This window comes from Lonchura striata, chromosome 1, assembly GCF_046129695.1.
Source record: "Lonchura striata isolate bLonStr1 chromosome 1, bLonStr1.mat, whole genome shotgun sequence".
In the NCBI taxonomy this organism is placed as follows: Eukaryota; Metazoa; Chordata; class Aves; order Passeriformes; family Estrildidae; genus Lonchura; species Lonchura striata.
The window spans coordinates 46853074-46866041 of NC_134603.1; the positions used below are offsets into that span (position 1 = coordinate 46853074).

Consider the following 12968-nt stretch of genomic DNA (forward strand, 5'->3'; position numbering starts at 1 on the left):
CCACAGGAATCTCTGAAAAACTGACAGAAAAGTTTTAAAATTTTGCTAGGGATGATTGACAAGTAATTGGTTGTGCTATGATTTTATAAAGACTGTTTTTCCAAGGTGTGCTCCTTTGCATCTTGATGATCCAATCTAAAGAAGTAAAAAGAAAATATAATGTACTGTTTAAAAATGGACACACTTGTTTTTTATTAATCTTTTTGAAATCTATGTGGATTTTAATTCCTTCATTTATCTTTAATGACCTGTACCTCCTATTGCCTCTTTAATTTCGAGTTATTTGATCCTTCTGTTGGTGTCAGGAATGAATGAAAAATATTGCTAGGCTGGCATCAGAAACTCATATGTGAACAAAAGGAGTCTTATTCTAAAAGTCTCATCCATGTTTTATGTGCTTATTTTGTGTTGTCAAATGATCCATTTTTGTTTGTTTCCTTGCTGATAAAGGAGGACAATAGGTCTGGAGTTAATGAGATGTAACAGACACCACTATTCTCCAGTTTCAGTGAAAGGGCAATATAACAATTGTGCTACAAATAAAGCCAGACTTCAGCATGTTTCAAAGAGACTGTTCTGGAAGTGTTTTGGATGTACAGGATGTTGAGGGGACACTGCATTTCTGTAAAACCAGGAAAATAAAATTGAATTTTGCAAAAGGAAACTAGATAGGCTTTAATTACTTAGTGTCTTGGTAGTTAAATTGCAGTGACTGTTGAAGTGAGTTGGTAGCACCAGACTTGATGTTTCAAGGGTCAACCTGTGCATGTCTCATACTAGACAAAGACTGAAGCAAATGAGGGCTTGGGTGGAGTAATGAGTGTTTTGGGGAGATAACATAAAGCAGCTGACTAAGCGAGTTGCTTTGCTCTTGTGCTGTTTGCAATGTGGTATTTATGGCCTTGGCTAAGTGCCTTCCCTAATTAGAGCAGGAAGATTGGGAGTGGGGGAGGAAGCAGTAGGTGAAGGTGGACATCTGAATTGCCATCACTGCTTTGGAAAGAGTGAGGAGAGAGGATGCAGTACATAATGAACATGAAAGTGATGGTGCATGTGCATGTTGACTTGCATTGTATTGAGGACTTCAGACAGGAATTACTCTTCCATTTACTTAAAAAAGTTACTTGGCAACTTCTGTAATGCTTGCACAGTGCTGTCAGAACTGCAGGGGGCAGGTGACTGGAGGAGTATTTCAGAGCTACTGATTTTATAAAGAGTAATGAAAAGTAATAAACAACTACATCTGCCTCAGTTGTTTCTCTGAACAGCCTATCTTCTAGTAGTAAAGAGAGCATAGGATGTTGGAGTAAAATGGATGCATAAATTGACTAATAATTTACTGCTAAAGAAAACTGGAACCTTTTTTGAATCTACTTTGCATTTAAATAAGAATGTATGGCCATATTTTATGTGTCTAAATGCTATAGAATATATGACTGTATTTTATGGGATTAAATGACTATAACAACAGTATAGGTTGAGCCCTAATGTTAGGCTTTTTTACCTGGCACTTTGGTGTCACACTGGGAGTTGTCCCCAAATATATTGATGCAAACTGTTTCTCCCCAGAAGCTCAGACAATTTAAACTTGACCTCCAAGAGAACCCTCTCAGGGGATGTGAGATGTAGGGTATTTTTAGCCTCTTTTCTGAGGCTGTTGGTAGTAGCCACGTTTGGCCTGGTACAGCATCTTTTCATGTGACTTCAGAACTGTGTTACCTGCCTGGAGCTGCTGGCTCCAATTTGTGCCTGTTTTGTCTTGGGGCTGGTTCTAACTGTGTGCATGTGGTCAGATAGGCGCTGCCTTTGATGCCACCTGGGTCCTTTTCAGAGCAAGAACTGTAACCTCTTGATGCTAGGCAAAGTGAGGGATTCAGAATATTTTGACATCACTTAATTCCATTATTATGCCTTTGAGTTTGCTTATAATTTTTACTTGTTTAAACTTCCATTGTGTTAACCATATGGAAGCAAGTTACTTAGAAAATAGACCATATTCAGTTTTTTTGCTTAAAATTTTGATACCTTCAATGAGTAGAGGATCTGTGCCTTTAGGTTGCACATGAAATTGCCTAACACTGTTCAGCCCACAGTTTAAATAAGATTATTTCCTGTCTTCATCTAGGCAGCCCGAGCTCTAATCTGCACCTCAAATATTTGAGTAGTTGATAGTTTGCCACTCAGAAGTGGAAGTTGGTTTTTGCTTGGCAGGGGGAGCATACATGCTTTGGGTTTGGAAATGTAGGAATAAATCTGTTGGTTCCGATGAAGTACATCTACAGGTAGGTGAAGCCAGTATCACATATAATCTGCAACTTTATTCTGGCTTTTCTTTTTTTTTTTTTTTTTTTAATGTTGTTTTCATCCTGCTGATTGTTCAGAGTTGAAAGTAGCCTTCAATTTTGTTACACTTCTTGGGAGAGGAGATGAGAGAGAGAATAGTACTGTAAATAATCAGGAAGCATTCAATTTTAAGAGGGAGTTTTTTCATCTGAGCCAAACTTAAAAAAAAAAAGGTAAAAAACTCCCACCCCTCAAAATAATCCAAGCAAACCACCAAAACTTCCAGTTCATAAAAGTGTTCTGTATTAAGCACCAACATTTTACATCCATTTGTCTCTGCTGTTTCCCTCTTATTGCTGAATTCTGTTGTCAGCTTTCCCTTTGGTCCCTGCATTGGGGGCTTTTCAGAATGCAAACATGTTTGTGTTCAACTTCATGGGAGCCAGGAGACTGGTTGTTCAGGTTGGCATGAAAAGCAAGTTAAACATGCCTTTTTCACTCCATGTGTCTCCTTCCCCACAAGATTCCTGTAGCAGCTGATGTATAATAGCTAATGCTTTGGACAAGTGTTTTTTGTTTAAGTAAAGGATTCTAAATACATCTGATCTACTGCACAGAAATTCCAGCAGATGTTTTTGTCACTTAAAGCTAAAATTAACTTCCTGAGTTGTTTTTGAAATTGACATCTGGAGGGAAATTGTTCAAAAATTATTCAAAAACCATTTGTTTAATCAGAAGGAGTATGCCAAGGTTAGTAGGCCTCAGGTCTTGGCTGCATGTTGTTTGTCCACATGTCCTTTCTTGTCCCTGGGATCTTCTTTGGTGGCTTAAAACTGCTTTGTTTTTTCAGTATATGTGTGTGTGTGCAAGTGTGTGTTCTAGAGGTTTGACTGATATAGGCAACAAATATGGATGAGTGGTTGAAACTGAATGCCATCTTTAAAGTGTTTAAAAAATTGAACAAAAGGGCAGGTTAACTAAAATGAAAATGTGAGTTTTAGTATGTAAGGAAAGCAATTCCTTTGTATTCTTCAGGAAACTAAGGGTTAATGTGCTTAACATGCTTGGGCTAACCTAAACACAAATACCCACTCTGCTGACTGCCTGCGTTAAAGGATACACAGGAAAAACAAGTTAACATTTTAAGTGAAGATAAGCCTGAATAGTTGGTGGACACTGTCCTCTTCTGGACATATGTATCAAAACATCCACAGAAGGATTTTATACTTAATATTATTAGGATGATCTGTTTCACAAAACATTTTTGTCTCGGTGAAAAGCCAGAATAGGGAGTGAGTGGTGGTATGTTGGTCAATTAAATTAAATTCTCCTACCCATTCATCCTCTGCAGGGGAGCTGAGTGAAACAAGTCAGTGTTGGGCTTGTAGCTACTTGCTAATACTATAGTTGGCTACCATGAGGAGATCAGACATATGACTGGGTTTTTGATGGGATGGGGTTTGTTTGATTTTAAAGAACATTTTTTGGTTTTGTTCTTTCTAAAAACTGAAGCATCAGCCCTGGTAAAGGTGTTGCAGTGGCACATAAGTAGGGGAGGTAGCATAGCAAGTAGGGCTACTGAAACAAACAATTTAGCCTGAGTATTTATTTTCTAAAGGCAGTTTTCTGTTTATCAGAAAGGTGGTGGAGAAGGAAGATACAGCCTGTTCACACTCTCTGGAAAAGATTGTTGTAGCTACCTTGAGCAGAGACAAGACAACCTTGGTTAGGAGGGCAACACAATAATTTAGGGTTAACTAAACTTCAAAACTTACTTAGTTCATGCATTTTGAGTGAGCTCTAGGTAATTTTTATCTGTTGATAGGAACAGAAAAATTGTGAATTTTGCTCATTGGCAATAGCATCATGATCCAAAAATGAATTTGTGTTGTGGACAAAGGATTTTGACAAATACTTACGCTTTTCTAGGAGTAAATTGGATTAACAGTTGAGCTGATCAGTAGCAGTAAAAGAACTGTGCACATTCTGTGCTTGATTTCCCTTAAGGCTGAGAAATGCATGCTGTGTTCTCAGCCCAAATGCTGGTCCTTGAAAGTATGCTTATGACTTGTTTTGGGATATGTCAGCCCCTTGTAGAACAGGCTGCTGTTTGCTCTTCTTTAATGATGCTGCTTTTTTCTATTGTTCCTGAGGGCTGGTTTTAATACAGGCCATAAATGTCATGGCATTTCATTGTCAGTATAAAGGTGGCTAGCAGAAAAATCCCAAAACAACCACACTGTTTTAACCCTGTTTATACATAGTGAATGTATTTATTTACATATTCAGTTAACTTCCATTTTCTCATAAAGACACAACTAAATATCTTAGTGGTGCCATTGTGAAATCTGTTCTGAATGCTGTAGGTATTCTCTTCTTCTGGTGTTATGCAAAATTAATGGTTCTGGTTTTGGAGAAATTCATGTCTCTATGCAGGTAAAACTGTTTAAGTGCTTCAAAGTAGCACTATCATTCCCTTTGGGGTTTTAATTTAAAAATTGGGAAAATGTTACTTTCATAAATGAGCATGTGCTTTTCTTAGTCATGGTTAGTATTGGAAAACTTTTCTTACTTTTGCTTTTTTCCCCCTCTTTCTTTCCACAGAACAAGCTTACCATCTCCAATGTTTTCCAGAAATGACTTCAGTATCTGGAGTATCTTGAGAAAATGCATTGGCATGGTAGGTAATCAGAAAGCTATGATAAAAAATGGGGAATGATTGTTTTATTTGAGGCCCAAATGAAAATTCGTTTGGGAGGAGAGGTCTTTTGTATGTGTTTTTTATGGGGTTGGTTTGTTTGGTTTTTTTTTAAATTTTCTGCTTATGCTTTATTTGCTTTCACAACTTAAGAAGGTAGGACTTGATCAGAGCAATATTCTTGCAGTAAAAGTGTCTTGCCTTGAAACCTTTAAGTACTTTGTGGGGTTTTTTAAAGTTTATTTTGACAGTGGAAAAAACAAAACAACCACTTTCATTTTGCTTTTGTCTTTTCCCCTTAGTATCTGAGTCTTCCCCCTTCCCCATGGTGTTACTGACCAGAGGGTGGCCAGATCAGAGTTAGCTCCTTGGCACCTAATCTGTTTCCAGCTAGGTGTGAATTGAGAAGACCTCTTCTCTCCATTAGATACTACAATAGGCTGAAAACACTTTCTGCTGATAAACCTCTGTCAGACTCTAATGGTAGTTTCTTTAGTGGAAAAGTGTTACAAAATACAAAGAAGAGATTAAAAGCCTGCCTTGCATAAGGAATGTGCAGGAAAAAAGGGTCTTAATTCTGCTTTGCAGCAATTGCTGCAGAGAAGTTGTAGCTGTGGGGGGAAGCAGAACTTGTAGTGGCTTGTACCAAAGCATCTGCTGAGGCTCCTGGTGCCAGGTGCTGCTGTTATGGCTCAGGACGGTGCTGTTTGCCTTACCCTTGGCCAGCAGTCATATTTACACCCTTTTAATTTGCTGCTGCAGGCAGTTTAAACCATTGCTGTGTTATGCATTCAGAGGGCATGCTTTTTAGAAATGGAGAGAGAACAAACACCATCCAAACTGTAGGGCTTCCTTTAAATTCTTATTCCTGTTACAAACTCCCTCTTTTTGCCCTTGTATCACTGTGTTTCCTTGCCCTTTCTCATTCTCCTCCCTCTACTTGCCCACCTGCCTCCAAAAAAGGATAATATGTTTAAGTAATTAGATGGTCCCATATCTATTTATGGAATAATAAATAACTTCGTGTTTAAAAGGGTCCTTAATACGTCTTTCCATTGTTTCATCTCACCTTCTTGATAGGAAGTTTGCTGTTTGGTTTTCTTTTTGTTTAAAAAGTAGCCTTAGTGCCAGCACAGCTCTGCTTATCGAACTCCTAAGTGTTTTGTCCTTTCAGTATTAGCAGAGCCAAGTCAAGCACATTGCATTAGCACTAAGAGCATCATTTATTTTTGTAATAAGCCAATTACACCTGGGTTACTGCGGGTCAGTGTATCTAATCATTCAGCTTGTAACAGGAATTTCATTTGTGCATCAGGAGTTGTCGAAGATCACAATGCCGGTTATATTCAACGAGCCCCTGAGCTTCCTCCAGCGGCTCACGGAGTACATGGAGCACACGTACCTCATCCACAAAGCCAGCTCGCTTTCCAGCGCGACCGAGAGAATGCAGGTGCGTTGGCTTTGCGAGTTCACCTGAGCTCTTGGTGAATGCTGTGGGATCTTTCTTCTTTATAGGTGGTCTCATTGTAGGAGGAACTCCTGTAACTTGCTGCATGTTCAATTCTCTTATTCATTTACTAGTTTTGTTTATTGTCCTAGTTTTCACAGGGATAGAGTTCAGTTTCTTCCTAGAAGCTGGTATGGTGCTGTATTTTGGATTTAGAATGAGAATAATGCTGGTAACACACTGATGTTTTAGTTGTGCCTTAGCTGTGTTTACAGTAATTTAAAGACTTTCTGCTCCTTGTGTGGTGCCCCACCAGTAAGGAGGCTGGGGGACACAAGAAGCTGGGCTGGCAGCAGAGCTGGGACAGCTGGACCCAACAGTCCAGAGGGATATTCCATACCATATGGTGTCAAGCTTAGTACACAAACTAAAGGAAAAGCTGTCTGGGGGCTGCTGCTCAGGATCTGATGGAGCATCAATCCCTGGTGGACATCACATATCAATGGTGAGCCTTTGTGCTGTGCATTACTTATGAAGATTGTGATTCTTTTATCATTATTATTTTCCCTTGTTTTTCTGCCCTATTAAGCTGCCTTTATCTGAACCCACTGATTTCACCATTTTTATTCCCCCAGTCTATCCCCCATCCCATTTGGGTTGGGAAGAGGGGTGAGTGAGCAAATGTGTGGTGTTGCTGGGTTAAACCACAGCAGTCCTTCACGGCACCCCACAAGAAGCAGAGCTTGAAGGGTTGAACAATGGACCTGACCTGAGCATATAAATAAAGCAAATTCATTATAAGCATTTATGATATTAGTTTGATAGTCTCTGGTTGCAATGTTGATTTATTTGCTGCTGTGCATGTTCTCAGAGCTGGGTTATACAACATCTAACTTGCATATGGTCCCTGCTGTGCTGTGTATCACCTCTGGGGGCTGAGTTAAGGTTAACATTTTGTTGTACTTTGTAACACTGTCTTAGGACAGGATAGAATTCCTGGTGGTGCCTCTGAGCTTGTACTTGTAGTCAGCCTTGCCAGCATTTCCACACCTTGAGAGCCATCTATAGGAAACCATTCACAGTTACACCTTTTCCCTTTTCTCGTCAGAGAGCCAATCCACATAGGAGATACCTTCTTCCATCATCCCCTCTCCTCCAGGCTAATTAGCTCTTGAGAATTTCAAATATCATCAGGATATCAAATCCACTTGTTCCTTTGCTGCATCTCATTAATGTCTTTCAGGTCTTGTTTACAGTTAAACAAATATTTGTGGATACCACCCAGAGATCTGCCCCAGGGCTATGAGTGTGAGTGTGGGATAGTATGGGTAAGCACTAGGATAGTGGGCTTCTCCAGCATTTTGAAATTTCACTCCTAAGCAAGTGCAGAATCCTGAAAAATTAATAAAATATTTGGAAAAAGTATGCTGTCACCCTGGCAATTCTAGGGTGACAGAAATCACTGCAAGGTGTTGGGGCCTGGCCCAGGCCTAATGAGCCCTGTTCAACACTGTTCAGTACCCTCAAGGGGAAGCGAATGCCTCTGGATCTGACAATAAAAAAAGAGACACTGGACCTACTCCAGCTCCTGTGTCTGGCACTGCTGCTGAACCTAAGAACCAACCTGTGCTGGTGTCAGTCACCCCTATCCACAAGAGGAAGTGTTAGAAGCAAAAGTCAGCTCATTTAGTAAGGGATGAAGGAGTTTCTTCCAAGAAGGAGAAAGATGTAGATAAGACAAGCAGGGCTGTCATGAGAGAACAGGAGAAAGAGGAGAAGTAGCTCCTGATAGGGAAGGAGGAAGATGAAGAATTCATACATGAGGCAGTACCCACCCAATCCCTGTCCCTGAGTGAGCTGTGAGATAGACAAAAATATTTCAGCTGTTGTCCACATGAACAAGTTTTCACCAGCCTGCTCCAATGCTGGGGTAATAACAGAGCCGGTAGTCTGGAATTGGAGGGTAAGTAAGCCAATCAGGTAGGATCCCTTTTTAGGAACAGAGGGAGTGACAGAGGGATTGGAAAAGTGACACCAGTGACTGTGAAGGTGACTCATGTCAGGTGTGAAGGAATGATATTCCTTCAAGGGCAATGTTCTATGTTACCCAGGCAAGTGGAGCACCTTGGAGAAAGGTATCAGTACCTGAGGGAAGTAGTCCTGCTGGAAGTGATTTATGATGACCTGGACAACAAGCAGCTATTCAGAGATGCACAGTAAGTCAGGTGCATGTGACCCATGTGGTAGAAGTTTGTACAGAACCAGAACTGTCACAGTTTAAGCCAGCAGGCAGCTTCAATACTAGACAGCCACTTGCTCATCCTAATTCCCCCCACCTCCTCTATCAAACTGGGGAGCAGGAGGAGGAGAAGAAATAATAATTTGAATATACAAAACAAGTGATGCACAGTGCAGTCACTCACTGCCCACTGACAAATGTCCAGGCAGTTTCCAAGCAGCAGTAGCCCCCAGCCAGGTTTCTTTCCTCTCTAGGTTATTTACATACTGAACATGATGTCATATGGTATGGAGTATCCCCTTGGTCAATGTGTCAGTTCTCCCAGCTGTGTCCCCTCACAATCTCTTGTTCCCCCCAGCCTGGTGGGGTGGTATAATAAATTGAAAAGGCCTTGACTTTGTTGCTAGATATTGTTTAGCAACAACTAAAACATCAGTGAGTTATCAGTTATCAGCATTATTCTCATTCTAAATCCAAAACAGCACTCTACCAGCTACTAGGAAGAAAATCAGCTCTATCCCAGCAGAAACCAGGACACCTGTCTAGGAAACTATTTTGATACTCTGTAATAATACCATGGCTACTGTTGATTAACTGTGTGATCTTACTCTTCCGAGCAGTGTGTCGCTGCGTTTGCAGTGTCTGCTGTAGCCTCGCAGTGGGAACGTACTGGGAAGCCGTTCAACCCATTGCTTGGAGAGACCTATGAACTGATCAGGTAACGAACAGAGCTGCACTGGAGGGTGGCAGAGATGTTTCATTAGATTTGTTAGCTGGCTTGCAGACTGCACTTCAGATAATCAGTTTCTGGCCATTCTCCTAGCTGCTGCTGCAGATGCATGTTCACCAATTCACCTTTCAGTGAAGAGAAACTACTTAACTTTTCAATTCAGAGCAGGCAAATGAAATTTTCCAGGTTTAAAAGCCAGTTTTATCTACAAAAATTATTTTTCCCTGAAACCTTATGAATGAAAAATGTGCATGGTACATAAGGGAGCGTACAGGAGTGTTCAGAGTACCTAATAAGCAACATGAGTCTATTAATGTGTAGCTGTACCTAAGGAAGATTTTTCTTTCAGTTAGTATTTTGGCCTGTGTTTAGGTGAAGATTTAAGAAAGACATTAGTATCAAAAGTAACTATATTGACTTATCAGATCTGGTAGTTCTTGTTTCTTTTTTATATTAAGTCATTAGTTAAAATGAGGATGTTCTATGTTTTAGTTGATCTTTTCAGCTTAGCCAGGGCTTTTAATTGTCTTGCACTGCGTACAGCAGCTATGCATGGGTCCAACTTTTCCTTTCACCTCAGGAAAAACAACTGCAACTTCACTGCACTTGATACATAGGTATATGGTTTGTTTATCTTTATTTTGCAGAGATGATCTTGGATTTAGACTTCTCTCAGAGCAAGTCAGCCATCATCCACCAATCAGTGCTTTCTATGCTGAAGGCTTAAATAATGATTTTGTGTTTCATGGATCAATTTATCCTAAACTTAAATTCTGGGGCAAGAGTGTGGAAGCAGAACCAAAAGGCACGATGACTTTGGAGCTTCTTGAGTAAGTGTATCAGTAATAATTGAAAGGGTACAGTGCCTAATCCTTGATGATTAGAGTGCAGTAGAGTCTCAGGCTTAGGAACAGAAGTGTCCAATACCCACATCCCAAAGCCTGAGGGCAGATCACTTTGTGGGGAGAGGGGATGGGAAGATGAAAAGAACTACCATTGTTTCCCCATACGTGCTGCATGCTGCTATAGCACCAGTGGGAACCTGGGCCTGGATGTTCTCCAAGTGTTTGGATGTCAGCTCTGCTAAAGCCAGCATGCCCGAGTCCTGTTGGCTTTCCTCATGTCTTTCCATGCTAACAGTGACTGCTCCAAAGTGACTGTTTTAAGGAGCTGGTAAAATCACTAGCAATAGGTTAATAAACTTCTTGGGTTTACTGACTTAATGCCATGCCCATTTCAAGACTTGGGATGATGGCTTATTAAAGAAGAGATATCCTGTACACAGATACAGTATTTTAATTTTTATTCCCTTCCTTTAGGCACAACGAAGCCTACACATGGACAAATCCCACATGCTGCGTGCATAACATTATTGTGGGCAAACTTTGGATTGAGCAGTATGGAAACGTGGAAATAACTAACCATAAGTAAGTCAAGAGTGTGAGCACTTTCACTTCCTGCAAGTTTGAAAAGGAAAAGCATTTGGAAGTAATTAGTACTCTGTTGTTCTGCCTTTAGAACTGGTGAGAAATGCGTACTAAGCTTCAAGCCCTGCGGCCTCTTTGGGAAGGAGCTGCACAAAGTTGAAGGCTACATTCAGGACAAAAGGTAACAGACAAATTCTAAATGGGAAACATGACTGCCCTTGGTTCTGAGGGGAGCTGTAGAACTGAATGCCTTTAACAGAAGTCCATCAAGGGCACAAACCTGTAACAGCAGGGTTATGAATTCTGCAATACCAGTAATGGAGTTTTAAAGTTGCCCTCAAAAGTTCTTCTTTCACATATTTTTATCAGAAATGGGGAAATAAATCTCTTTCAGCTCCTTTGTAAAGTTAATCTGCTTTTTTGACAGCAAAAAGAAACTCTGTGCATTGTATGGGAAGTGGACTGAGTGTTTGTACAGTGTTGACCCAGCTACATTTGAAGCTTACAAGAAAAATGACAAGAAAAATACAGAAGAGAAGAAAAGCAGTAAACAGGTATTAATCATGTAAATAGTTGGGATCTCAAAAGCATGATAAAACAGCTAAATATTTTAGTAGCATTTAAGAGTATTACAATTTCCTTCACTTCTCTTTCCTGGTAGGATACAAAACAGATTGGATGAGTACCAATATTAAGGGATAAAATGCTTTGTTTCCTCTTAAACTTGTATTCAAACTTCCCAAAACTTAGTGTGATCTAAATACTGTCTAGTTCATTATCTGCCTCTTCCTCCAGAGTTACGTGGAGGAAATAACATATGCATTAGTTGGGCCATTTCTGATCATGTATGATAACATATTCTAGTGGGAGGATTTTGATTCTTAGAAGCAGGACAGATTAATTTCTTGATAGAAGATCATATTTTCCATCTTTTACAAGGATTTTTTTATTGCTTTCTATTAAATTTTCACAACTGTATAAGTGCTGGCAATTTTTATTTTTCTTCACAATTGATTGTTTTTTGTCTATTGTGAGAAAACATCACTCATAATTCTTCCAAATTTCTGGTTAGCAGTAAGCTTTTTGTTTAGGATGAATAGTGGTGGTGACAAGATACAACCTGATGAAGCACAGTCACTTGGCTGTGTTCTGCTTCAAATTCTCAATTTCTGAAGGATTGATAAGGATCATTTAAAGAACAGAATGACAAGTTGCCAGCACAGTTCAGATACAGTCAACTAAAAGCCCTGTCTTCCTAAGAGCTGAGGGGCTGAACCTGGTCTGCACATTGTTCTGCTGACTGTTCATTATTAAAAGCACAGCGAAGGGCTCCTCAGTGAAGCAGAATTCTTACTACTACTTCTGATTTTCTTGGAAGCGTAACACATGAATCATCTCAGAGGACAACTGAGTGCATGTTGGGTACTGGATGTTTGCAGTATTTTCTGATGCAACCATGGGATAGCAAAGCTTATAAGCAGCAGGTTTAAAGCTGCTGGCCTGTAGCCAAAGTATTTAAAGCATTAGTTGCCTTTAAGTTTGTCTTTAATCTCTGGTGATCTCTGAAACGTGCTGCTGTTTTTAGCTGTGATTGTGACACCAGGTTTTCTTGGGAGAGCCTTATTCATTGTCCAGCATGGCTTTAGTTCAATCTTCCAGCATCTGCTTCTGTGGTGGAATTAATGTCAGCAGCATCAGAGCCCAGCTGCTTTAAAGCTGTGTGTTTAGATCTAGTTCAGGTCATACCTACACTGTGATCACCAGTTACTCTCCTGCCCCAGTAACCCTCTATGGAATTTTTTACTTTCTGGGAAAAGCATTTCACAGTCCTTTGGCTACAGCTGCCTCAGGGTTGTATGTGTCACCCTTCATACCCTTTCTAGAAGCTGTAGCTAATCTAGGATATTCATTTCACATTTGCAGTTTGCCATTTCAGAGGTGCAGTGGCTAACACAAAGGAACAGAGCAGTAGAAAAGCTTTTTGTTGTGCACAAACTGGGCAGCATCTGCATTGTATGCTGGTGTTCCTTTGTTGTGGAAGAATGAGGAATGTAACTTCCATTATTCACCTTTAATGAAGCAGTAGTTAAGTTGAGTATCAGGCATGAAAATGCTTGTACTTGAGGAAACAGGACATCTCTGAG

General features: G+C 40.1%; 1 protein-coding gene across 5 annotated transcripts in view; it reads left to right on the forward strand.

Annotated features, from left to right (window-relative positions):
- Positions 1-12968, forward strand: part of OSBPL1A (oxysterol binding protein like 1A) — a 74392-nt gene that overhangs the window by 53504 nt on the left and 7920 nt on the right. For all 5 annotated transcript variants that reach the window (XM_021551560.3, XM_021551561.3, XM_021551562.2 and 2 more), the window contains 7 exons: positions 4888-4963; positions 6297-6431; positions 9288-9385; positions 10045-10227; positions 10717-10824; positions 10916-11005; positions 11252-11378. In XM_021551560.3, coding sequence (XP_021407235.1) covers positions 4888-4963; positions 6297-6431; positions 9288-9385; positions 10045-10227; positions 10717-10824; positions 10916-11005; positions 11252-11378 — 817 coding nt within the window. The remainder of the gene's footprint in view (positions 1-4887; positions 4964-6296; positions 6432-9287; positions 9386-10044; positions 10228-10716; positions 10825-10915; positions 11006-11251; positions 11379-12968) is intronic.